At 39.1% G+C, this 27,742-nt stretch overlaps 1 protein-coding gene across 5 annotated transcripts in view; it reads left to right on the top strand.

Moving 5' to 3' along the window:
- LOC149153887 (uncharacterized) overlaps window positions 1-27,742 on the top strand; it is a 403,197-nt gene that overhangs the window by 219,373 nt on the left and 156,082 nt on the right. For all 5 annotated transcript variants that reach the window (XM_089438322.1, XM_089438319.1, XM_089438323.1 and 2 more), the window contains 2 exons: window positions 11,195-11,440; window positions 11,520-11,602. In XM_089438322.1, coding sequence (XP_089294448.1) covers window positions 11,195-11,440; window positions 11,520-11,602 — 329 coding nt within the window. The remainder of the gene's footprint in view (window positions 1-11,194; window positions 11,441-11,519; window positions 11,603-27,742) is intronic.

Genomic DNA, 27,742 nt, shown 5'->3' with positions numbered 1-27,742 from the left:
AGCGCAGTGGTAAAAAGGAGCAGACTCGACCTACGCGGTTCGTGGTCATCTTTCTCAGTCAGGAAGGATTGACGCTCATGGCTAGGAAGTGTGGATTTTGCTGGTGCCGGGATTGCGCAGAGCCTAGAAGCTCTAACCTTTAGTTTGTTGTGGCATAGGAGGCTGTGGGTAAGTTGCCGAGTGAAGCTGGTGGGGTACTTTGGTCAGAACAATACCTAACAGGGCAAGACCAAGGAGGAGGGGGTTGCTGCCGAGGATTTCTAGCCAAGAAATCTAGATCTGTGGTGCAACTGCACTAACGATCGGAGTGGGGGATCTTGACATTTGCAGAGGGGTTTCTAGGAGGGAAATCGAGGCTCAGAGGGAGTCACATCGAGAATTTCCAGAAGGGAAGTAGAGGAGTAGCGAAATGGTAGTGAATGGGGTAAGAGACTAGGACAGACTAGACGGAGCCTCAAACTTCGTAGTCTGGAAGGCCAGAATCTTGTCCATTCTAGACAAGAATCATCTCAAGCACTTCGCCTTGAAGACTATAGTGATCCCAGTTGACCCAGTTGAGAATGATAAGTATGAGGAGGCAATGGCGAGGGCCAAGAGCATCATCCTTGACGGGGTCAAGGACCATGTAGTACCACATATTGCCGAAAAGGAAACGACAAATGCGATGTGGGAGGCCCTGACGAAATTGTATCAGCATACTTCTGTGTAGAGGAAGATGCTACTAGAAAATCAGCTGCGGTCATACCAGATGCAGAAGGGAGAACAGATCGACACCTTCCTCGGTCGATTGAAGGAGATCCGGGATTCGCTAACTTCCATAGGGGCCATGTTGGATCAAGAATTGATGGTGAGGACAACCCTGAACGCAGTCTCAGAAGACTGGGAGGTGTTTGTCCAGAGCATACTGGGTAGGTTGACCCTTCCAGATTGGGAGGAACTGTGGGCGGCTCTTCGCCAAGAAGAGATCAAAAGGCTGACCAAGGCAGAAAGCAGCGACAAGGGGGTCAGAATCGAGGAGGAAGAGGAGGATGTTGCCCTAGCATCCGAGGGAAAGCAAGAGAAACGGAAGAAGAAGGACCTCTCCAAGGTCAAATGCTTCCATTGTGGGGAACTGGGTCACTATGTGAGCCAATGTCCAAAGAATAAGAGCAAGGGAGAGGATTCCGAGACCAAGGCTGCGCCAGTAAGGGCGGAGAAGGAAGTGGAGAGAGATGATGACTGTGCCATGAGTGCTCACACGCCACTTGAGAGGAAGTGGGGAGACATCGAGCTGTAGTTAGACGGACTATATGTGATGAGGGCAATGTCGCACGAAGCAGGGACAAAGCGGAGACGTTTTTTGGAAGCGGGGACGCGGAAGCGTCATTTTCCAAAAATCTAGGAAGCGAAGCGTCTGCTATATATATATATTTATATATTTTTTTGCATTTATACTCAAAACAAACATCCCAAATACCAAATTAGTTGTAGAAGACATGAAAACATGCATATCTTTGCATAAATCAAGATAGATATGGCATCCATGATTCCATTGTAGTTACTAGTATGTACATCAACCATCTATATTCTTGCTATTACAAACATACATCAAATTTTTAAGCATATTATAAAACATAAAACATTTAAGCATATTATAAAACATAAAACATAGAGCATATTATGATTTATCTAGCAAGTGAGCAACTGTCAACATTTGTCATGTCCAAAATTCAAATAATAATGTTTACAAAATATGTCACTTGGTCACCGCCAAGACAAAAAAGGTTCAAAATTTAAATTCACAAGCCTACAAGTCTAATGAGTAATCTATGACAAAAGTAGTAAATTGTGAATATATCTACTAATCTCTCCTCCTTCCACCACGAAGAGAACGTGGCGGCGGGCCTCCACGTGGCGGCGGGCCTCCACGTGGCGGCGGGCCTCCACGTTGTGGCGGGCCTCCACGTGGTGGCGGGCCTCCATGTGGTGGCAATGAAGAAGATGGTGCCTATGGAAGTTGTGGCAGTGGCACTGAAGTTGATGAAGAACCCCTTGTTGTTGGTGTTGAACCATGGAACCTAGGAACCAAGGGACCAAATGGGGGTGGGGGTGGCATATCAACATGATCATCATCATTCTGGAATCGCTCAAAAAATTCATGCAAAAAAAAACACTAGTTAACAAAAAAATTAAAAACATGAATTAGAGAAATGCTTTATAAGGAAAAATTGGAAAATTCATACCACAATGGACATACCTAGATAAGAGCATCCTCTAATTGCTCTAATTGCAACACTCCATCCTCCAAATTGGGCTCCTTTGGATTCTTGTCCCAAATCAACAGGTCTTTATTAGACTTTGCATCTTCACAGTAATGGGACAACAATCGCAAGTTGTAATGAACATAAACCAAGTTCTCTGCCCGGTCTAAACTCAACCTGTTCCTTTTAACACTGTGGATGAAAGAATAAGAGCTCCAACACCTCTCTGCAGAAGAAGTGTTTACCACCTGTGATAGCACCCGCAATGCCAAAGTCTGTAGAAGTGGAGTACCCCCTCCATGCATGTTCCACCACTCAAGAGAAGAAAAAGTCTCTCGATCTCTAATTGCATGCATGCTCCCAAATGGACCAGTGTTAAGCGTATAGTTGCTCAACTGTCTCCGTACCAATGCAGCCTCCTCCTCATCAGGGATTAATTTACTCAATGCAGCCATATATTTTTTGTGAACCTCTTGATCTTGGTGTGGTTTCTCCTCCTCCCCCCCCAGGTGCTGGTCTTGAAAGCCATGACGGATGATAGTATTTAGGTGTCAAAACATATGCTAATGCATGCAATGGAACATTTAGCATTTCCCATCGGTTTTTTACCTCTGCACGAATATAATTGTACAAGGTGATATCTCTAGGTTCAACAATGTCTTTAATCTGCCCCAACATGCTATCCATTTGCTCATACACCTCCCCAATTACTGGTCGATCTGAATCTCCAAACTTGATCATGTAATAAATTGGTTTGGTGAATTGCAAAACATATTTAACCTGTGACCAAAAGTAACTGTCAAGAACAGTGTCCTTGACTGCATTAGCACCATCTATGTTAGTGTTAATTTCATCCCATGATTCAGCACACACCAGATTAGTTAAAGCTTGTCTCACTTTCACTAGCCGTCTAAAGGTGAGGTAATAACTAGCAAATCTTGTCTTTGCAAGTTTAAGCAACTGCAACTTGAAGTAAGTGCCATAGAAGTAGTTTCCCTTGTATGCCCTGTGATGAATTTAATGAGTTGCTTCCCTCTCCTGTAAAGCTCAGTAATCCACCCACATTCTTTGTGCTTCACAATATCATGCATCAAAAGGTTCAATGTGTGAACCAGGCACCCAGACCAAAAGATGTGTGTATAAGTACGCTCAATAATGTTTCCTGCTGCCTTACAATTTGCTGCATTATCTATGATCACTTGAACCACATTATTCAGAGCAACATCTTTGATTGATTTCAATAGGAGATCTGCAATGTTTTGTGCAGATGCATTGATGGAGGAGGAGTCATGACATGTAATAAATACTGCAACACTAGAAGAAACACCAAGAACATTTATCAAATGTTGGCTGCTAATATTTGTCCACCCATCTGATACAATGGATACCCCACAATCTACCCACTCATTTGTAAAACGTGTCCAAGCTCTTTGAACCTTAGCTTTTTCTCTTTTTAAGAACATTGTTCTAGCTTTCTCATAGTTGGGGGCCTTGTCTCCTTTTGGGGCTTCATTGATGGCCGTTACCATTTCATGCCAATAGGAAGAGCGAAGCACATTGAATGGTACATCACAAGCACAAAGAAAACAGACTATCTTTCCATCCACATCATCCCTCCCAGCAACATTAAGGAAATCCCCTATTGTTCTTCTACCTCTAGAGCTTGCAGAAGTAACATGAGGAGATGAGCTACCAAATTTAGAGGTTGCACTTGATTCAGAATGAGTTTTTTGTTTCTTGTTTTTTTGTTGTGCAACGTCTTTTATTTGGATGTATTTTATTCTTTGTTCAGATGAAATGTTTGGGCAAATTTATACCCCCACAGGACCCTTTTTATCATCACTGTCCAACACCTCACAAAGGTGCCTCCTCACACGAGTATATGAAGTTATGAACCACAATATGGTTTTCCTCCATGACAACCATGAGGGCACACAAATTTGTAAGTTTCACCACCCTTTCCCCCATCAAGTTTGGTCACATAGTTCCACAAGGGTGTTAATGCAGCTTTCCCATCTAGTGTTTCAGTTTCCCCTTCAGGTTCATCCTCTTCCTCTTCAAACCCTTCCTCCTCATCATACATTGGGTCACTCATATTGGGACCACTGTCCTCTTGTGTTTCTTCCCTTCTATTCCTACTCCTCCTTGCCATCATTAAAACCAAGAGTGGAATGATACATAGATAGAAGCCAAAAAAACACCATCTTGGAATATGGATATAGGTGATGGACAACCTGCAAGTAAAGGAGCAAGTAGAAACAATGGGAAAGAGTAGGAGAGGGAGGAGAAAAATACAAAAAAACTGTCAAAAAAATAAGGGAGTTTGGGGTTTGAACTTACCTCTTTAGCTCTTGTAGATGAAGTCCTCCAAGCTCTTGCTCCAAGCACCTCCTCCTTCTCCTAGCTCCTCCTCCTTCACTCCTCCAAGCTCTCCTATCTTCTCCTCTCCTTTCCTCTCTTCTCTTCTCCTCTTCTCTCTTCTCTTCTCCAACTCTCATAAACTCACAGTGAGCAAATGAGGAATGAATGGGTGCTTTATTCCCTTCATTCCTCACCCTAACCTCACCCTAACCCAAGGTGGACCCACCCCCTTTATGCCAAGTCAAAAAAAAAAAATCGATTTTACTCCTCCACGCGGCGCTTTTCTGGAAGCGTATGGAAGCGTGCGCTTCTCCCTCCGAAGTGCCACGCTTCGTACGCCCGAAGTGCCGTACGAAGCGCGCTTCGGAGGTTCGGAATCGCGCTTCGGAAAATTCCAGGAAGCGACAAAATCAGGCGGAAGCACGCTTCCGGGGAAGCTTCCTAGACGCATCCGCACAGGATGCGCTTCGGGGCTTGGAACTCGGGGGGGGGGGGGGCCCTTCCTGCAACATTGGATGAGGGGCAAGATCCTCGACGTACCCAGCATCTTGGATTTTACCTTGCTACGGGAGCCCCAAAGAGAAGTAGCAGTAATGGCGGATGTCAGTCGAGACGAATGTGGATGGAGCGACAGAGGGAGCTATAGTGCAGGATTCCCAGGATAGCGTGAGGCACAAGTGCGAGATGCATGGAGTTGTTGTAGCAGCGCAGAGGTCAAAGAAGGGGCACTTGTCAGCGACATAGGGAGTTTCAGCATCATGGGTGTCTTTAGCCTGACAGAGATGTCGGAGTTGGGAGATCAGTTACTTACTTCTCAGTAACTGAGTTGCAGTGCAGCAGTTAACAGTGGCAGTGCTATGGGCAACCCGATGCAACATGATGAGAGAGGCTGCCGTACGGATGCAGTAGTGACAGTGGCAGGGCCATGGGTAGTAGTACATGATGCAACAATATAGAGGATGTTGGGCAGCAGGCCTAGCATCAGCACCAAGACCGATGCCGGATGATCAGGGTGATGCTCAGTGAAGAGTATTACTAGAGCACAATCCTTGCTAAGAGGGAGTGTTGATTTGGGGTAGCATCGGATGTGCTCTAACCACGAAAATTGGTGGAAAGGCTAAAGCACATGAGATCTCCAATACCCAGAAATGATTTGGGCAGATTCTAAACAGTTTGGGAGATATTAAAATAATTAATTTTTTTAATGGAGTCCCTAAGTCTGAACTTAGGGAAAATAAAATATTAATGTGAATTAATATAAAACTATGTTAGAAGGGTCCGAAAGTCATGGATCAAGCCAGAATTAATCTTAGCCGTTGATTAGAGACTTAATCTCAGTTGTTGAATTGTCAACGAAAAAAGTATAAGTGGAGGCTTGAGGGTCACTTGGAGAACACACTGAGTTGATCAAGAATTCGATTTTCTGGGGTAGGGCTTGCTGAGGAAATCAAAGGAGTGATCAAAGTTGCGAATGAGGGGCAGTGAATACAGTAGTAGAGAGGCAGAGAGAGTATCGGGAGCATTAACGCAGACGCTGGGAGAGGGTTGACGCAGAGCCAGCTAGAGGCCACGCAGAGGCAGCTAAGAGCTGTGCAAAGCTTGAGGAGGGCTAGCGTGGGAGATGCAGAGGCTCCAGAGGCTGACAAAGAGCCCCGAGAGGCTGACACTAGGCCAAATAGGCTGACGCTGGGTTAGAGAGGCTGAAGTTGGGAGATTTTGTGGGGCAGATTGGGGCTGATATCTGTCTCCGACTGAGAGGTACTACTGCCGAGGGCATTCTCTATTGGGTGAGCCATTTCTAGCACCCAGATTGTATTCTGAAACTGCTTAATAATAAAACCCTCTGATAGCTGCACCGGTTTTCCCGCATTGGGTTTTTCCGGGGACATTAGTCCAAAAATAACTGTCACTTGTGTTCTTGTTTCTTTCAGTTGATGATCTGTATGTGTTGATACTGTACTTGTATTTATTTTCAGTATTTACATGGTAAATAACTTGTTAAGTAAATGAACAAGTAGGAAGAAATAAATCAGATAGTACAGGAAGAATTTTTGACGGATAGACTTAGAAATTCCAACACTACTGGAGGAGTGGGGTAACTTTACTACAAGTATTTATGGGAAGGAAGAAGCTACTCCATTCCAGGATCTATGGTCATTGTGCAAAATTGAAGAATCTAGACTAAAGGTCAAATCTGATGTGGGAGTAGGTGAGCAAAATCAAGCTTATGCTACTATGACAAGACAAAAGGGAAAATTTGGAAAGTCTGGTTCTCAAAAAAAGAAAAGAGACATGGCTAAGATTGAATGCTATGGGTGTCAAGAAAATGGGCACTACAAAAGATATTGTCCTAAGATTAAGAAGGACAATAACAAAAGAGGAAGAGAAGAAGCCCATATCACCGAAGAAGTGGAGGAAGCTGAAAAGAAGAAGCCCAAGAAAGAGGAAGTAAAATATCTCTACTATGTCTAAGATAGTCTTCCTCACCTAAGTTCTTTTCGTAGTTCCTGAGTCTTCTGTTGTAAGATATGGCTATTATGATTCACTAAGAAAAATGATGGGATGCATCATGGCATCATAAAAGCATTGAAAGAAAGAGCTCGTAACATCATCATGTAGAAGCATGAAAGATGGTTGAAATTGAAGTCCATGGTAGTCACCCACGGAAGGATATATCTCTTGGAAACCTCACTAGTAACATAGGTGGTACTTATGGAAAAAAATAAAAGGTCATCTAGTAGAAGGCTCATCATACATTTGTCATATGGAAAAATCTGCTAGATGGGGATACCCTAGATCCTCAAGATTCTCTAATGGAATCTTCATCGAAAGGTTTACCGATCAAGAGGGGAAGCAAGTGTTTCATCAAGAATTCCAAACATGTGGAATTCATGGGATGATGTTATGATGACATAAGAGGTGAAGCAAATCAAGGGATTGAAGCTCTTTTCAGTCAAGGAAGCTGTGTAAGGAAGTCTGGATGACATAAAGAAAAATGAGGCATGTATGCCTGTATTCGATATTGTAAAGTCATGTCATATGGTTGCAGGTAACATGGATCAATGCTCTATCTTAAGTGCATAATCAAAAGGAAGGATCTTCTCCTTCAAAGGGATGTAGGAATGCATGGTTCACACATTCACTAGATGAAATCAACATAATATTATCTCATATGTAATATGAGGTGGTTGACAATAACTGGAGGAACTTTGATTGGAATTTCTTGGGAATGAAATGTGTAAAAGAAAGGAAAGAAGAGATCGTGGAATATGCAACCATGGAAAAGGCAAGCAACATCTGAGAACCCGGAGATTTGACTAGGATATTGCCAAGAAAGATATGTAGATTCTAATGAAGTCTGAAAAAGAAAGACCCTTGATAGTATATATCTTTGGGAGATGTGTCGATATGGATGTAGGATGCTAATGCAAACTAGAAGATGTCATGATGAATGACCATTGCAAAGGGAATTTTGACTTAAGTGTTCATTTCTTATTTTTTGAACAAATATCTAGATGGGCTTATGCAGGGTTGTCGAGGGAAGATCTATGGATATCTTCCACCACCGAAGCCCATGTAGTAGGATGAAAGATCCTTAAGGAAACATGGCATGAAGAAGGCAACATGGCATGGAGGAAGGCCAAATATGAATTTATGGATCACATTCTGATGATGACATGATTGGTTCATGGATGAAAGTGATGGATGGTCTGTGCCCTAGGAAGGAGTCCTAAACATGTAGACTCATGAATAAAGAAAATAAGTTCATGACATCATGAGGGGGAGTTTTTCAAGTAATTGGTTGACCCATTATCTCCACTTGAGGAGTTGTTGTAGGTCCCTAATTAAGAGGGAGCCCGAAAACAAGTTCCTTACTTGGTAGAAAACTTGGAAGCAAAATTCATAGGCCAAGAGGGAGCTTAGGTACATTCCTTCCATAGGAATGAGTACATTCCTTTAATGGAATAAGTATGTCCTCCCTGATTAAGAGGGAGAGATAGACACATCATTCTTGTCTTCACTTGGGAAGATAGAATGGAGGATTAGGTAAACATCTGGCATCCAGTATGCTTTGAGGATGAGTTAGGGCATCCAAGATAAGAGTAGTCGTAGAGGACCAATATTTTTTAAGGATTGGGAATCCAAAATAAGAATAGTCCTGGTGGAACACACCTGAGAACCCGTGTGGGGTATGTTCTGAGAGAGACAATGATGAGGGTGTCTATGCATCATTGGTCTTGCTAGCATTGAGTTAAGATCTTGTGGAGAGATAGAGCTGTTAGTCAAGGCCTTGCTATGTGACAATGCTGGTTGATATGATGCTAAACAGATAGGTGACCAATCCGACTCTTATGATAATTCTTCAGATTGAGAATGACCAAGTACCATTATGAATGCCTCCCTAGTTAAGAGGGAGTGTTTAAAAGTGTAACTAGGTTCGATCTTCATAATGACATGTGTAATAGTGATTTTAAGTAATTGATGTAAAGAAGAAAAATAAAATTATTATTGTAATGCTCGTCTCATAGGTTTCATGAGCAAGGAATTTTATTTTTAGGTACGGCTCCCATTGTGAGCCGCTAGGTTTTGTCATCAAGTCATAAAAGTCAATATGAGACAATGTCATGTATGGAAGACCTTTCTTGGGCATGTGGCATTTTTGTATGATTCATTAAATGTATAAGAAGGCCCTCCAAGACCAAGCAAAGGCATCTCCTACAAGTCGTCTACAAGATGGAATAAAAGATCTTCGCCAAATGACATGTCGGCTCACCCTCTAACAAGTCGGCCTAATTGATGGGGAAACAACTATAAATAGGTAGCTCGACCTCATTTCAGAAGGCTTAGAAAGCGTAACTTCGGTGAAGCAAGTTCGGTCAGAAATCAAGTGCGAAGATAACTTATGAAGGAGCATAATCATTAGCGAAGAGAGAAGGAAGAAGAGCGAAGTCTTTAGGAGTGTTTGGGACAAGGGTTGATCTCCACTCACACGTGCGAAGGAATGGACTATTATTGTTGCAGGAAATGCCGAAGTTTGTCTTTCTATGCTAGAAGCAGAAGCTAGGAGTATACAAGCCAACACATCAAGTCGAGTTGAAGAAGAAAGCCTTTCTACCCAAGCGAAGGAGATTAAGGGGTTAGATCACCACATATGTTGCAACTAGGGTTTACAAGGAGGTTGCAATAAGGTGCAGGTTTGAAGCAGAAGGAAGCCGAAGTTGAAGAGTAGCTGAGAAGGAAGGAGCAGAAGGTTGACTATTGTTGAATAAGGATCTCATTAAGGAAACTGTGTCTTGGTCTTGGAGTGGAAAATAGGTCAAGGGTCTTGGCCTTGGTATTTGTCAATTGAAGTCTCTATAAGAAGAAAAATTGTTCGGGTTTTAGGGTTTTAATGTGAAAATAATGCTAGATTTTGTCCTTTCCAAGTTTATTAAATGCAATACCTTTGATGGGGAAATGATACTTAAATGTTGAATTGTTGAAATTGCAACTTTAACCTAAAACTTCACCCTAGTTACTGAGAAAAATAAGAAAAGGGATATATTTTAGGGTTTGACCGACACCTACTAGACTAGTACCTTGGTCTAATTGGGCAATGGAGTCATTTATGGAAAAATCTATGAAGAGGGCCTTGATGAAGAGGGTAAGCGAAAAGTTATCTCTACTAAGAATCCCTTGAAATTTCCTTAAATGGGAGGTTTTAAATTTGAGAGATGCATATATCAAAGTTGTCATGAAGGATTCAAGGAAATGAATTTTACATACCATGAAGGATCAAGATTTCAAGAAAAATATTACAGTTTTAACATGGGAAACCCTAATTCACATAATGTAACATGCAAAATGTAAGAAATTCAACAACCAACATTCTGCAAGAACCTTTTCAATCAATCTGAAAGAAATCCCCATGTAGAATTTCCCTTCTGAAGACAATTTGCTCCATATATTCACATTTCGTCCAAGTAGAAAGAGACTAATAGCTAGTGTGCACTTCTTGAGAGAGAGAAGTGCGATGAATGATGATGATGATGAATAAGTGAATGAGACTCCCCTTTATTTATATGAGGGCAACCAAGTCTCATTTCACTAATTTTACAAGTAAAACCCCTAAAACAAGTTTACTTGAGTATTCAACTAGGTCAAAGGTCACAAACTGACCTTGAGACTTCTGACCTTTTACATTAATTTATGTCAATTGATTTCATATATATTATATAAATAGAATATTTATTACAGAGGTTATTTTATATTATAATATAAATTTAAATATATTCTATAAAATGAATGTAAAATTTAACATATAAAGATTTAGTTATATAGTTATAAAATATGTGAATAAAAGATATATTTGATACTTTTAATGTTGATTCGACATTTTCTATGTATATACAGACACACACACACAAATTTATTGGCAAATGTCATCATCAGATTCTGAACCTTGTTAGAAAATTCGAATTTGCATCAAACTTAATCCTTGTCGAATCTGAGCCATGTAACATTGATTGTAATGATGCATTAACATGCAAGCTTGATTATGTACAGAATTGTATTATATTCTGAATTTTGTTTTGTTCATCTTTTTTCCATAGGTAGGGGTTACAGGTACTGGTTACAAATGGTCACTTGGAGAAAGCAACCAAGAGGAAGAATGGAGGCATTCTGTTTCACCAATCCCTTACGAAAAAATTCAGGAATTGATTCTCAAGAAACGATTTGATTTTGATGACACATCTCTTGATATTGGGACAGTGCAAACACTAGGTGAATCCAAGCCTGACTCTGAGATTGCTGATGATGAATCTGAGAAGCCAGAGACTGCTTATTTTAATAAGGAGGTGAGTGACAAGTTTCTAATGTGGCTATTGTTTTTATATTAGTGCATCTTTATACGTAGTTAATACTTTAAGCTTTCAGGTGGAGGAGACATTCCGAAGAGCTGTGTTAGAAGTTCCAGGTGTTGAGCAACATCATGTGATTATAGAAGTCAATAGTTTGAGGTACAACCAGCATTTTATTTTTGACTCAGTATTGCTTTTATGCTATATGGAAGGATCAGTTCATTGTTTAGAAGTTGTGGGAAAGCGTCATTGAGAGAAAACAGCTATATTTCATTGTTAGTCAGGGATTGGGTTTCTTTAACAATTTTTAGAAGTTGCAAAGCTATGCACCTCTGCATTTTTTTTAACTGTCCCTCTGAGATTTAGTTATTTTGCAAATTGAAACATCTGTAAATGAAAAGATAAATTCTTTAAGTTTTTTGTTTGTTTGCTTGAAAGACATGTCTCCCAGGATCTTTTTGGCTAAGCTGCTGTTCCATGAGGGGCATGCCTATGCTGTCGAAGTCACCCAGGACTTGCACCTGGCCTCATCTGCATCCACTTAGGGGGGTTTTAACCTGGGTCTCTGTGTTAATTCAAGCCCAACGACCTTGCTTCTTGCTGCTAGACCATGATCCCATGGGCATAATATGGTTAAATTAAAGTTAATTCTCCAGTGATATCTGAACTTGGGCACCTAATAAGTGTGAAGTTTCTATTGAGCCAAGTGTATGCAATTCTAAGTCAAAATAAAAAGTTTATGTCATGTCCCTTCCCAAAAACATTTGTAACAAGCTTACCTCTACACAATTTTGCACAATTTCGCCAAGGGAAAGACCCAAGCAGTTTCGACTTAGGGATTTAGGAGAAATTTTGGCCATATTAGTTTGCTAGTGGAAGGTGGGGGCCACCCACGTGCGAATTCGAACTAGGCCATTCGAATGGCTTGGAGGGAATTTGAATAGCTATTGGAGGGGCCCACGTGAGGCAAAGGAAGGCCCACGAAGTCATAAGGAGAAGGAGCCTCTTACTTGGTCATTCATTCACTCTTGTATATCGAATTTTACTTGACTGTTTGCTCGAGCTGCTTAGCTGAGTCAACTGGCTGTTCAACCATGAATCTCTCAAGCAGGAGATTCAACCTTACCTTCGGGGGACTTCGAGTACCACACTAGGAAGGCAGTTCCACAACATTTTCAGGAGTTCCAAGGAGTATCTACAACACAATCATTAAGCTATATTCAGGGAGTGCGCATTTCTGTGTCAACAGTGAGAACATGCAGAGGGAGAGAGAGCTACCTTGGGTCAGCCATTAGCCGGAGGAGCCAAGGAATCTGAGGGACATTATTGGGCCAACATTCAAGAGAAGTTTGGGGGTCAGAGAAGGAAGCAAACCAACAATTCGAATTCCAGGCTTGGAGGACAGCGCAAAAAGCCAGTTCAGCCAATTCGTGGGTCTTGAGGGGCAGAGATACAGACCGAAATTTCAGCTGGGAAGGAAGGAGATTCATAGGAGGGATCATCTCAGTGATTTGGGGCATTTTATAGAAGGTTTTACAACTTCGTTCCAGCAGGATGAGTTTTGCAGTCGCAGTTGAGGCTGGGTTCCTTGGGGGTCGAATTTCAGAAGTTTGAACCAGTCCAAACCCTTCTTGGGTTTTTTTGGGTTTAGGCTAAGGAGCAAGGAGCTGAAATCTCATGATTTTCTAAGCACGGGAAGCCGTGATTCCAACCCTTTGAAGTCAGCAGATAGTGTAGTTTCTGGGCAATGCAGTTCAGTTTTGGTGCAGCAGTTGGGAAGCCTTCAGTTCAACATTTGCTCACCTAGGTTTTGTCACGCTTGTCCATTGAGACAAGCCCAAGTGCACCATTCCATTTTGTCATTGTATTTGCCCTTGAAGAATTAATAAAACAGCTCAGCAGTTCTCTATTTCCAGTGTTTTCATGGGTGCTTGATGTATATTTCGTTTTTCTGATTGCTGGATTGTTTGCATGCTTTGTATATCACTTAAATTCTTCTTTAGGAACATTACAGTGGTATCAGAGCCTAGGTCTTGGCTCAGCTGTGGGGATTTTCTCCTTTGAGAGAAGGGGACCAATAGAACATTACATACAGAAGGCAGAGGTACTGGAGTAGAGAAAGAGAGCTGGAAATCTCTCCAGACACGGAGGACAGGGGGAAAGCAGTGGTAGTAGAGGAAGATATGGTAGAGCCCAAGAGCAAGGAGGAGATGGATTTTGACAGCCTCTTGAAGGCTTGAAGTGATTTAGCGAAGAACTATAAATAGATGCTGGAGGAGATAAAAATGCAGAACCGAGAGAGAACCACCCCTCAAGGATTCTTAGTTGGGGAAAATTCTGGAGTCTCCCAACAATTCGATCAATCTTCACCGACAGCACAACCTGCATCAGCTAGTGGGCCAACTCGAGCCACACTACCCTCTTTCGTACCTGTGGCACAGATCGAATCAGCACGCGGTGAAGACCCTAAACAGATGGGAGAACACTTTAGAGAGTGGCAATCTATGGGTGCACACTTCAGGGAAGCACTCTCTTTCAGAGATTTCTGCAAGCTCAAGCAGAATGAGAAGAGCAAGGGCTATGGAGGACAGGGCACGCAGAGCTATGAGCTGTAGAGGACCATAGGGAGGATGTACATCCCTACATTTGATGGCACTGCCAAGTGCACTACTAGGGCTTGGGTTGAGAGGATGGATACTTATTTCCTGATCAACCAGATGACAGATCTGGAAGCCATCAAGATGGCCATGCTGCACATGGGGGGGGGGGGAAGCCCATGACTGGTGGTTTCATGGTTTGGCCACCCTGGGGCATGCCAATGTGGGTTCATAGAGGATTTCACCAGGAGGGTGGTGGAACACTTTGACGAGAGGGATTCGGAGGCCCATATCAGGGAGCTGACCCAACTGCGCCATACAGGCAACCCAGAGTAGTACATTTTGGAGTTTCTGCGAGTTTCATTGATGGTCCTGTTGTACCTCTGAGATAGTAGTAGGTTAGCTACCAATGCCAGAGCATCTAAAATAATTGTTTTGGGGTTTTTGGTTTTAATTTTTTGGAAGACTAATGAATGAAGACAGATCTAGAATTGAAGTAATTAATCCTTTGGGTTATTTTAATATCTCAATAGAGGGCTGCTATAACACTTTACACAGTGATATAGATCAAAATAGTGGTGAGAATAAGGCAACAAATAATATGATTCTCACAGTTTCCAGACTGTAAAACAGAACAATCATAAGTGGAAAAACCTTCTGAACTACGTTCCAAAAGGTCCAAGGCAGTATAAGTAAGTTTACACAAGATGCTGATGATTTACTAATTAGAGGAGATTAGCTAAACAGACAGTTCATTAATCCATTCTCTTAATAGATGATCACTTCAGGAGCTTATAGGAATAAATTGAAACACAATTCGTCCTACCTAGATATCTCTATAAGTCATAAGCATATGAAGAAAAACACAATGATTGATAACTAGAAAAACTTACAGGATAACACAAACTGTGTAAAACCAGATTCAGAATCCTCTGCTTTGTATTAAGGTTCCAGAAAAATTGAGTACATCAAGTGTCTAGAAAAGCTTCTTTCAAAGGTGGCTTCCAGGTTCAAAGTAGAATTAACAGTCAAGACTTAACAAGCAATGAACAATGAATCTTGAACTTCGAACCAATAACAACTCGAGAAGAGAGTTATTTATACAATAATGAAACTAAAAATATCCTAAAACTGATTGAGATTTATTCTAGGAAAGGAAAAGATCTTCATGCAAGAAGATAGGGGCAGCTATTGAACTGCTTCTTGCTGTCCCTTTTATTCAGGTTGTGCTGGCTTTGTTTGTCTGATATTTTGCCCTTTAAGCTGCTAAATTGTTTGAATCCTTTGCGCTGGTTGATTCCTTCATTTGATCTTTCATCTGATAATCTTTAAACTCTGTAAATATCCTTTAACCCTACAGAGTAACCTTTACTGTTTCTTTTTACCTTTACAGTGCATTTGAGGTTTTTACTGTGTTTTTCAACAGTAAATCACTTTATATTTTATGTTACAGGGTAAAGTAAATTGATATGATCTTCATATTTGTCTTCCAACTGTACACAGGCTTTTTCCTGTAAGCCTGGAACAGAAGCTTTACCTGCAAAACACAGAAACTGTTAAGAAAAACATAGGTGACAGAAGGTCTTCAATGGCTTTACTCAGCTTGAAAGGACATTGGAAGGAGTCCAGAGCATATTGGAAGGCAAAATGATGGTTTTATTGGTCGCAGAGGCATATGGAGGCTTCGTTGTGTAAAACAGGCAAAAACAGAGCAAAATGGTCATTTTGGCGTTTAAATGGGAAAAACAATTTTCTTTTTAAATTATGGCGCAAAGTGAACAATGACCATTTTGTCATTATGCGGGAGGCGGTTTTGGTTTTCATCGCACCGCTTATAAGGCGTGGGTGGTTTTGGGAAGGGGTCATCCGATATAATATGAGCCTGACACCTAGCAAGGAGGACGGTGGAATACCGCTTTTCGGGTGGGTAATGCCCGTATAGAGAGCCAACCCGAAATTTGCCAAGGGCCATTAGATTTGGATGTATGTGATCGGACGGTGGTGGAGTGAAGGAGCATTATGGAGGGAACCAACGATCATTTATGGCAGCAATGGCTTAATTATGAGTTAAAAACTCAGATTAGCAGTTAAATAGAGGTTAAGGTTAATTCTTCGTTAAAATCATAAAAACGATTTAACAAAGAAAACATTCGCAAATCAAATATGGCGGACTTGAAATTTTATGAACTCGGACGGATAATGATATCGGGTCCGGGCTAATATCGCAAATCGCAATCGCAGTTTAGCGAGGAAGACCCATCGCAAAAGAATGCGATAGGGGCCGGACGTGACGTAGGAATAAATGATGTATGATATGTGATCGGGTCCGGGTCCCAATCGCATATCGGAGATTGCAATGGTGGAGGGTAATGTTATAGTTGGGACTTGCGATGGGGGTGGATGCGTTATGGCATGAAATATAACATATATTGCGTCGGGTCCGGGCCCATTGTTGATTGCATATCGCAATCGGGGAAAGTGGATGCACGTTGAAAAGGCTTGTGATCCGCCGATGCGATGCTTTATTAACATACATAGTTTTATAATAAAACTAAGGTTTCAGGTTATTTAATAAAGGGAGTTAATATATACGGGAAAATGGAATTTTAGGGGTTTAATACTATAGTTAGTGTTAATATGAAATATGAACGGAAAAGGGGAAATTATATGAAATATGAGCGGAAAAGGGAATTATAGGTGGAAAAGGGGAAAATACTAAGTATTATGCTTTTTATGAGTTTATTTGCTTTTCATATATATGCATCAATACTTAGGGTAAACACCTTTTTATGGGTTTTTCGGGTAAAAGGGGATTTTACATGGGATTCACTTTTCCTAGGAAAAAAGGGTTTTGACCTTAGGAAAAGGGGTTTTCTATAAAAAATGAATGAATATGAATGTATGAAGGTAGGAAGGGGAAATTAGTGAATATAGGGATGTATGGGGATGAATGGGAAATTAATCAATTGATCTAGTAGACCTTCATTTGCTTTGTGTAATTATATCATGAACATAGAAACATATGGTGAAACATGATAAATGTACATTTTGTCCAATGAATAATCAAACTTTTGCAACATATCTCTACTTACCCTTTGATTATCCTATCATTTTTTCTTCACTTAATGGGTGCATTTAAGCTAGCAAACCCTTTTCCTTTCTTTTTATTTTTACAAAAGCAAACTATTTAAATCTACCCTTATAACCTCCAAGGGCTCAGATTAAACTGGTGAGCACCTTATTATTCTCTACCTAACTACTGATCTACCAAGATTAAACAGTTTGGCTAGATCTTTATTCTCTAACTATAACATCAAATTTAAAGCATGAAGCAGTCAAGATTAAACTATTTGACTGTCATGGGTTGTGGCATTTAAGACAAGCTGCACACAACCATTATTTTGCAGAAAAAATAGTAGTGGCATTTAAACTTGCTCACTTTCAGAGTTTATTTGTTTTATTTTCTTTCTAACCTAACATTTTCTTTTTGTCTTTATTTTTTATGACATCTAACCTAACATTTTCTTTGAGATGGACATTATCATCAAGATTTTTTTCACTATTGGTATGTCCATATCTTAACTTAGCATTTTTTCAAAATATTTTTTATTTTTTGATTTTTTTATTCTACCTTATCAAAACCAAAAAATGTTACAACATTGGCTCCATCTGGCGACTGCTTTCTCCTGTAGAATGCCGAGAACCTGCAGATCCATGTGCCTTCTCCTTGGGCTATGGAGTCCATGCTGTAAGAAAATCACACTGACATCTTGAAAAGTAAAGAAAACTGGAGTATTTACAATGAAAACTATTTCAACTTCTTAGTACTGAATTTAGTGTTTGAGAAACCTTCCATTTACAGGATAACTGGAATATAGCCCCACAAGATTCTGTAGCACAAAAGTGTTGTTACCCTTCACTTTAGGAATTGCTAAATGTCCAAACCATAGATTGTCAAATTTGCCATGCTTTCCTTTCTCTTCTCTCCTGGCATCCCGTCTTAAAACTAGATCTCCTTCCTTAAAGTCCCTTTCCCTGGCTCTTCTGTCAAACAGGGTCTTCATCTTATTCTGATATTTCTGCAATTTGTATCGAACTTCATCTTTGTTTTCATTGAGTTAAATAATCTGATTTATCCTTCTTGAAAAATCATCAGGTTCATCTGTTGAATCCTGCAGGAATTTTAAAACATGGAAGGCAAAATTGGTAGGGAAAATGGCATCTTTCCCATAGACTACCGAAATGGAGATTTGCCAGTTGATCTCTTTGGAGTAATTCTATTTGCCCATACTGCATAAATCAAATGTGAATCCTAGCTCTTCTTATGATTAGCTAGAGTCCTTTTTGATTACCTTTACCAGGCTTTTGTTGGATGACTCTGCAAGGCCATTACCTTGAGGGTAATATGGAGTTGAATGATGTAACAGAATCTGATACTTCTGGCAAAAGTCAGTTAATTCAACATTGGAAAAAGCTATTGCATTATCAGTGACAATTTGAGTTGGGCAACCAAATCTAGATAAGATATTCTCCTCAATAAACTTAATTACTACTAAATCAGTAGCATTTCTGACTAGAATCGCTTCCACCCATTTAGTAAAGTAGTCTGTTGCAATGAGGATCCAACTATGCTGATTACTTGAAGTGGGGTGAATCTCTTCAACAAAATCTAATCCCCATTGAGAAAAAGGTGCTGAAACTATTGATGGAACGAGTTGAAGAGCTGCTAATTTTTGTTTACCAGCAAACATTTGACAAGGAACACAACCTCTGACCTTTGTGCCTACTTATAAGATTAATCTAGGCCAATAAAATCCTCCCCTCAGAATCTTGTATGCTGTTGCTCTCCAAGCATAATATCCCCCACAAAATCCTGTATGAAACTGATCAATGATTCCTTCAGTTTCTAATTCTGTTAAACATAATAACAAAATATTCGGTGGATCTTTCCAGTATAAATTTGCATTTATAACGCAGTACTTGACTGATTTTAACTTAAGGGTTTTACATTGGGTTTTGGAGAATGATGCTGGACACTCAAAATGGATCAAGAAATTTACAATATCTTGATACTAGTGTGACAACAAGAATTTTTCATCAATGTGTATAGGACTGATCTGCTCTGAAGGTAGAGGTTCTTGTGGATTCTCCCCTTTAGAATGAAAGGAAGGTTCTTGTGTATTCTTCCCTTGTATTTCTAAAACAAAATTGATTCCAAGTACTTTGCAGTTGGATTCAGCTAGAAGCTTGGCTAATCCTTGACTTTTACTATCTTGGTAGTCTTGATAGTTAGATCAAACTCCAGAATTTGGGTGATCCATCTACCTTTTTTCCCATCAGTATCTGGTTGGGTTAGGACAATTTTCACAACACTATTAGGAACATAAGCAGTAATAGGTGAATGTAAGACATACATCCTGAATGACTTCAGGGCTTGAATGAGGGCATAGGCTTGCTTCTCAATGACGTCATACTTAAGCTCAACATCTCTCATAACCTTGCTAAAAAGGCTATGGGTTGGTCATGGGAATCTTCATTTTTCTGTAATAGAACGGCAACAAGGGTTGTTTCAGAGGCAAAAATAGAAAATACTAAATGGCTTAGTATAATCAAGGTTGGATAAGGTGGGAGCTTCAGAGATAACCCTTTTTATTTGTTCAAATGCATGCCTAGAAGAGGGAGTCCATTTGACTTCATGGTCCTTTCAGAGCATGTCAGTTATATCTTTTACAATCTCTGCATAATTTGGAATAAGGTGGGAGCTTTAGAGATAACCCTTTTTATTTGTTCAAATGCATGCCTAGAAGAGGGAGTCCATTTGACTTCATGGTCCTTTCAGAGCATGTCAGTTATATCTTTTACAATCTCTGCATAATTTGGAATAAACCTCCTTGGAAAATTAATCTTGCTTAGAAAATTTTGAATCTCCTTGTCTCTAGGGAAGGTCAATGTTTCAATGGCAGATACTCGTTTGGGATCAATTACTACTCCCTCCTTCGAAATAATATGGCCCAACAGTTTTCCTTCTTTGACAGCAAACACAGACTTCTTAGGGTTCAATGATATTCCAAATTTTCTACACCTGTCAAAAACCTTCATCAAGTGCTTCAGATGTTTCCGATCAGATTTAGAAAAAACAGTTATATCGTCAAGATAAATAACCACAATTTTATTTACCTGACCCATAAAAGCTATATCCATAGCTCTCTGGAACGTTGCTCCAACATTGGTTAAGCCAAATGGAATCCTAGTGTACATGAATGTACCCTAGGGTGTAGTAAAGGTTGTCTTCTCTCTGTCTACTGTATCAACATTCACTTGATTGTAACCTGAAAAACCATCCAGCGTAGAAAGTCTTTGTGCTCCTGAAACCATTTGAAGTAATTAATCCATTTTGGGAAAAGGATAATTATCTTTTAATGATGCTTTGTTCAAATTTCTAAAATCCACTCAGAGTCTTATTTATCCATTTTTCTTTCTAACAGGAACTAGATTTGCAACCCAATTAGAATATCTAAAAGGGAGGATGATCTGAGTGTAGCATTTTCTTAATCTCCCTTTCTACAGTTGGTAGAAGGGCTGGATTTATCCTTCAAAGTTTCTGTTGATAAGGTTTTGCTTCTGGCTTCAAAGGAATCTTATGTTGTATTATTGAAGTATCATAGGTCTTTAGATTAGCATAAGTCCAAGCAAAAACATCCTTATAATTTTGCAGTAACTTAAGGTATTGAGCCTTGATCTCAGGGTCTAGAGATGCACATAATTTGATGTTTTTGATATCTTGATCAGTTCCAATGTTAATTTCTTCTATGTCATCTTCTGAAGAAATGGATTGAGGGTTTCGAGGGACATCATTTTGATCAAACAATCTTTCTAAAGGAATGAGTCCTTTTGGAATAAAATTATTTGATAATTGAATAATGTCATGATTAGCAATTTGGGTTTTAAAATCTGAAGTATCATTTCCATTTGCATTTTCATTTATTTCAGCCCTATCTTCATCAATTTGTAGAAATGAAAAATCATCTATTACCTACAGAAATGATTTCCATTGTTCATCATCTTCAAATATTTGTCAATGTTTCAGATTATTTGGGATAGATGGCCTATATTTGACTTGTATCTGATAGAGTACATCAGTATGATCAGGAATTTTAAAAGATCTGGCAAAGACAGCTAAGGCATCTGCATGAATATTCTGATCTTTGGGAATATGAGTCAAATTAAAAGCATCAAAGAAGTTTTCCACTGAATCCCATACTTCATTTCGGTATGACCTAAGTCTAGGGTGCTTGGTCTGGCAAGAATTTCTTGCTTAACAATAAGTTCTGAATCAATATAAACACTTAAGTTTTGAACTTTTAAGCTTTTGGCTAATTGCAATCCTAAAAAGAAAGCTTCATATTTAGCAACATTATTGGTAACTTCAAAGTCTAATTTTCATGATTGGGTTATATTTTCTTTTTTTCAGGTGAAATTAAAACTACTCCAACTCCTGCCCCATCTTTTGCGCAAGAGCCATCAATGAACAGTTTCCAAATATTAGTTTGGTTTGGTTCAGGATTTTCAACTACCTTTTCAATTTTGACTTGAGTTTTATGTTGGTTCGAAGTGAGTTGAAAACAACCAAAGTCCTGATCTATTGCATAAATTGGATGGTTCCTTGGCTAGTCAGTTTTACAACCAGTATGTATAAATCTTATCTCTCTATATAATCTTAATTGCTCTCCTCCATAAACAGGAATAGTAGCATATGACATATCCATCTGTAGAGTTCCCCCTAATTTGACACAACAAGACCTAGAAAGGAGCATTCCAAACTTGGGAGGGATATCTGTGACAACAATATCAAGTACTACACTTTTAACTGGAATTTGGGCAAGGGTAACCACTAAATCCTTGATCAATCCTAAACAGGGCACCTTTTTAGAATCAAAGGTGTACAGGTCATGGTAGGATCTAGTTATGTCGAGTTTCAAATGGTCCATGATAGATTTTGGCATAAGGTTGTGTGATGCTCTTGAATCAAGCATACAATTATACAACATGGAATCATTTGTTTTAAGAGTTACATAGAAAGGAGACACTATCTCATCTATCATGTCTGAACTAAGGCCAAAAACTACTGTTGGTTTTTCATCTTGTAGACTTATGACATCACCTTCAGCATCAACAGAGGCATTTTGTATCCGTTTTGTGACTTGGCTTTTGTAACCAGGGTTTTTAGAAAGCTTTGATAGTGGAATTGGGATCTTAACCCTCTCTAATTCTTTTTTCAACATTAAATGTAGTCAAAATGTTTTTACCAGCTTGGGTAGTATCAATTCACTGATCTAAAGGCTGAATACGAGTTGTTTGAGCTTCAATAGTTTTGGTACGTGGTTCAATTACTGGAGTTTACCTTGGAGGTCTCCCAGGCCCAGGCCTAGGCCTAAGATCATACCTCTTGTTTAATTCTGCAATTAAAAATTCAGAGAAAGCATGATATTTAGAGACTTGTGAAGCTTCCTGATCTTCTTGAACCTGATTCTGTCGTGAGAGAGGAATGATGGCTGTTTGATTGGAAGAAGAATCCATACTATTAATATCTTCAGTAATTGTCATAGTGTTATCATTAGGTTGTTGGTCATCTATCAATAGAGGAGTAAGAACCCGTTGATCATTGCTAGGTCTCTGAAGAATTTGTAGTGGTGGATTTCTTTTATACTGACCTTGATTTTGATTTTGGGGTCTTGTAACTGTTTGTTGTATTGTTCTAGGTTGGGTCTCAATCTTTGAAATCCTATTTGATAGGTTTCTAAGAAGAGATGTTATTTCATCTATTTTGAGTCTTCTGATCTAGTCTTAGAGGAACTAGAGGCTTCTTGAACAGATTTGAGTTTTCTTTGGGTCTTTTCTTCCTTAAGTTTTAAAGAAGTTGAGGCTGTTCTATTTGCTTCTACTTCTATAGCATTTGTTTGCATATCTTCAAGAGTTCTTGAAGTTCTCTCTCGTAGCATAACAACAAAGTCATCATCAAAAGCTTTAGAAAATCTAGACTTAGCTGCAGCCTGCTGCTACAGGAGGCTTATAGTCAGCAGGCATTTTGTGATACAGTTTATTGAATTTTTTGATAAAATCTGATACTGGTTCGCCGAAGTTCCTTTTAAGCTCTTCAAATTCTATGAGGAAGTAAAGAGGATCCTTTTTCACACCCCTTTGATTTTTAAATATGGTTGTAAGCTCTTCCCAATTTCTAATGGAAGCTGCTGGTAACTACATAAACCAAATCCTCACATTTCCTTAAAGTGACTATACAAGCAATCTCATATAAACGTTTTCTTGTTCAATATTCATGTTGTTTGCAAAGTCAAGGAAAGTTTGAAGATGGTTTGCAGCTGAGGGACCAGTTTCTCCATTGTACTTGGGAAGGTATTTTAAGTATCCAGCTGGGAATGTATCAAGGTTATTAGGTAAGACTAAGGCAACATATATAGCCTGTACAATAGGTCGGAAAGCCATGACAACAGGTGGTGTATGAGGTGCTTGAGGTGTATGAGGTTGTCCAGGTGGAGTATGAGGTGTTTGTGTGGATGTAGAGGATGAAGAAGAAGTAGAGGAAGAAGATGGTGATTGAGGGGTTGGTGAACTAGTTGGAGGTGAAGGAGGAGGATATCTCCTGAAAGACTTCAAAGGAGTCTTAAGAACTAGCTTTGGGACCTGTAAAGGAATACCTTATTTTGTTTCAAAAAGAGGATTGGTATATATAGAGAAGGTTTCCTCAGATTGTTTAGAAGAAGAAGCTTCAGGTCGGTCAAAAATGGAAGGAAATGGATAGGTGGTAGGGGATATGAAATCTGTGGGTTTATATTCTAGTAGATCAACACCCAACTCAGATTCAGTTTTAGGTGATCTTGGTGGTAATGTGGGTATTGGATGAGATTCTAATGAATGAATAAGGTAGGCTGACTTAAAATCAACTCCTCTATTTAGAAGTTCAGCAACCCTAGGTGATAAATGGGAGTAATCAGGATCAGATGGGATATTACTATAGGGGTCAAATGATTCTAATTCTTCAGACTGTAGGACTGAAGAAGAAGAAGAAGAAGAAGAAGAAGAAGATGGTTGGTGTCCCCTTTTAAAACTGGCTTTTCTCAAAAGCCTTCTAGGGTTTGACAGAGGACTAACTATGTTAGCTTCTGAATGAGATTTGGTATGTTTAAAAGGTGCCAGCTTGGGAGTGTGGAGTCGCCTAGGTGAATGATTTTAACCTTTCTAAACCTTTAATCACCTTTAAAGGAAAATAATGAATGAATATCGTTGTCCCAAGGGAAACTTAAATGAAATTCGAATCCCCGGCAATGGCGCCAGTCTGATGTTGTACCTTTGAGATAGTAGTAGGTCAGCTACCAATGCCAGAGCATCTAAAATAATTGTTTTGGGGTTTTTGGTTTTAATTTTTTGGAAGACCAATGAATGAAGACATATGTAGAATTGAAGTAATTAATCCTTTGGGTTATATTAATATCTCAGCAGAGGGCTGCTATAAGACTTTACTCAGTGATATAGATCAAAAGAGTGGTGAGAAGAAGACAACAAATAATATGATTATCACAGTTTCTAGACTGTAAAATAGAACAATCATAAGTGGGAAAACCTTCTGAACTACGTTCCAAAGGTTTAAGGCAGTATACTTAAGCTTACACAAGATGCTGATGATTTACTGATTATAGAGGATTAGCTAAATAGACAGTGCATTAATCCATTCTCTTAATAGACGATCACTTCAAGAGCTTATAGAAATAAATTGACACACAATTCTTCCTACCTAGATATCTCTATAAGTCATAAGCATATGAAGAAAAACACAATGATTGATAACTAGAAAAACTTACAGGATAACACAAACTGTGTAAAACCAGATTCAAAATCCTCTACTTTGTATTAAGGTTTCAAAAAAACTGAGTACTTCAAGTGTCTAGAAAAGCTTCCTTTAAAGGTGGCTTCTAGGTTCAAAGTAGAATTAATAGTGAAGACTTAACAAGCAATGAACAATGAATCTTGAACTTCGAACCAATAACAACTCGAGAAGAGAGTTATTTATACAATTATGAAAATAAAAATATCCTAAAACTAATTGAGATTTATTCTAGGAAAGAAAAAGATCTTCATGCAAGAAGATAGGGGCAACTATTGAACTGTTTCTTGCTGTCCCCTTTATTCAAGTTGTGCTGGCTTTGTTTGTTTGATATTTTGCCCTTTAAGTTGCTAAATTGTTTGAATCCTTTGCGCTGGTTGATTCCTTTATCTGATCTCTCATCTGATACTCTTTAAACTCTGTAAATATCCTTTAACCCTGCAGAGTAACCTTTACTATTTCTTTTTACCTTTACAGTGCATTTGAGGTTTTTACTGTGTTTTTCAATCGTAAATCACTTTAGATTTTATTTTACAGGGTAAAGTAAATTGATATGATCTTCCTATTTGTCTCCCAATTGTACGCAGGCTTTTTTCTGTAAGCCTGGAACAGAAGCTTTACCTGCAAAACACAGAAACTATTATGAAAAACATAGGTTGCAGAAGGTCTTCAATGGCTTTACTGAGCTTGAAAGGACATTGGAAGGAGTCTAGAGCATATCGGAAGGCAAAATGATGGTATTATTGGCCGCAAAGGCTTATGGAGGCTTCGCTATGTAAAAAAGGCAAAAACAGAGCAAAATGGTCATTTTGGCGTTTAAACAGGAAAAACAATGTTCTTTTTAAATTATGGCTCAAAGTGAACAATGACCGTTTTGTCGTTATGCGGGAGGTGGTTTTGGTTTTCATCGCACCGCTTATAAGGTGTGGGCGGTTTTGGAAAGGGGTCATCCGATATAATATGAGCCTAACACGTAGCAAGGAGGACGGTGGAATACCGCTTTTTGGGTGGGTAATGCCCGTACAAAGAGTCAACTCGAAATTTGCTGAGGGCCGTTGGATTTGGATGTATGTGATCAGACGGTGGTGGAGTGAAAGAGCATTATGGAGGGAACCAATGATCAATTATGGCGGCAATGGCTTAATTATGAGTTAAAAACTCAGATGAGCGGTTAAATGGAGTTTAAGGTTAATTCTTCTTTAAAATCATAAAAACGATTTAACAAAGAAAACCTTCGCAAAACAGATATGGTGGACTTGAAATTTTATGAACTTGGGCGGATAATGATATCGGGTTCGGGATAATATCACATATCGCAATCGCAGTTTAGCAGGGAAGGCCCATCGCAAAGGAATGCAATAGGGGTCGGACGCGACGTAGGAATAAATGATGTATGATATGTGAGCGGGTTCGGGTCCCAATCGCATATCGGAGATCGCAATGACAGAGGGTAATGTTACAGCTGGGACTTGCGATGGGGGCGGATGCGACATGGCATGAAATATAACATATATTGCGTCAGGTTTGGGCCCATCATTGAGTGCATATCGCAATTGGGGAAAGTGGATGCACGTTGAAAAGGATTGCGATCCGCAATGTGATGCTTTATTAAAATACATAGTTTTATAATAAAACTAAGGTTTCGGGTTATTTAATAAAGGGAGTTAATATATATACGGGAAAGTGGAAGTTTTGGGGTTTAATACTATAGTTAGTGTTAATATGAAATATGAGCGGAAAAGGGGAAATTATATGAAATATGAGCGGAAAATGGAATTATAGGCGGAAAAGGGGAAAATACTAAGTATTATGCTTTTTATGAGTTTATTTGCTTTTCATATATATGCATCAATACTTAGGGTAAACACCTTTTTGTGGGTTTTTTGGGTAAAAAGGGATTTTACATGGGATTTTCACTTTTCCTAGGAAAAAGGGGTTTTGACCTTAGGAAAAGGGTTTTTTTTATAGAAAATGAATGAATATGAATGTATGAAGGTAGGAAGGGGAAATTGGTGAATATAGGGATGTATGGGGATGAACGGGAAGTTAATCAATTGATCTAGTAGACCTTCATTTGCTTTGTGTAATTACATCATGGACATAAAAACATATGGTGAAACATGATAAATGTACATTTTGTCCAATGAATAATCAAACTTCTGCAACATATCTCTACTTACCGTTTGCTTATCCTATCAATTTTTCTTCACTTAATGGGTGCATTTAACCTAGCAAACCCTTTTCCTTTATTTTTATTTTTACAAAAGCAAACTATTTAAATCTACCCGTATAACCTCCAAGGGCTCATATTAAACTGATGAGCACCTTATTATTCTCTACCTAACTACTCATCTGCCAAGATTAAGCAGTTTGGTTAGATCTTTATTCTCTAACTATAACATCAAATTTAAAGCATGAAGCAGTCAAGATTAAACTATTTGACTGTCATGTTTTGTGGCATTTAAGACAAGCTGCACACAACCATTATTTTGCAAAAAAAATAGTAGTGGCATTTAAACTTGCTCACTTTCAGAGTTTATTTGTTTTATTTTCTTTCTAAACCTAACATTTTCTTTTTGTCTTTATTTTTTAGGACATCTAACCTAACATTTTCTTTGATATGGACATCATCATCAAGATTTTTTTCACTAACATTTTATTCACTATTGTTATGTCCATATCCTAACTTAGCATTTTTTCAAAATATTTTTTATTTTTTGACATTTTTATGCTACCTTATGAAAACCAAAAAATGTTACAACAGGTCCCGGACCTATCGGATTCTTGGAGGGTATGTACTTTCAT

The sequence above is a fragment of the Pinus tabuliformis genome, chromosome 9, assembly GCF_031772625.1.
Source record: "Pinus tabuliformis cultivar Carrire ecotype Pingquan chromosome 9, CPIR1, whole genome shotgun sequence".
Taxonomy (NCBI): Eukaryota; Viridiplantae; Streptophyta; class Pinopsida; order Pinales; family Pinaceae; genus Pinus; species Pinus tabuliformis.
Note: the sequence above shows the minus strand (reverse complement) of the source record. Positions and strands in the feature narration are given on the sequence as shown.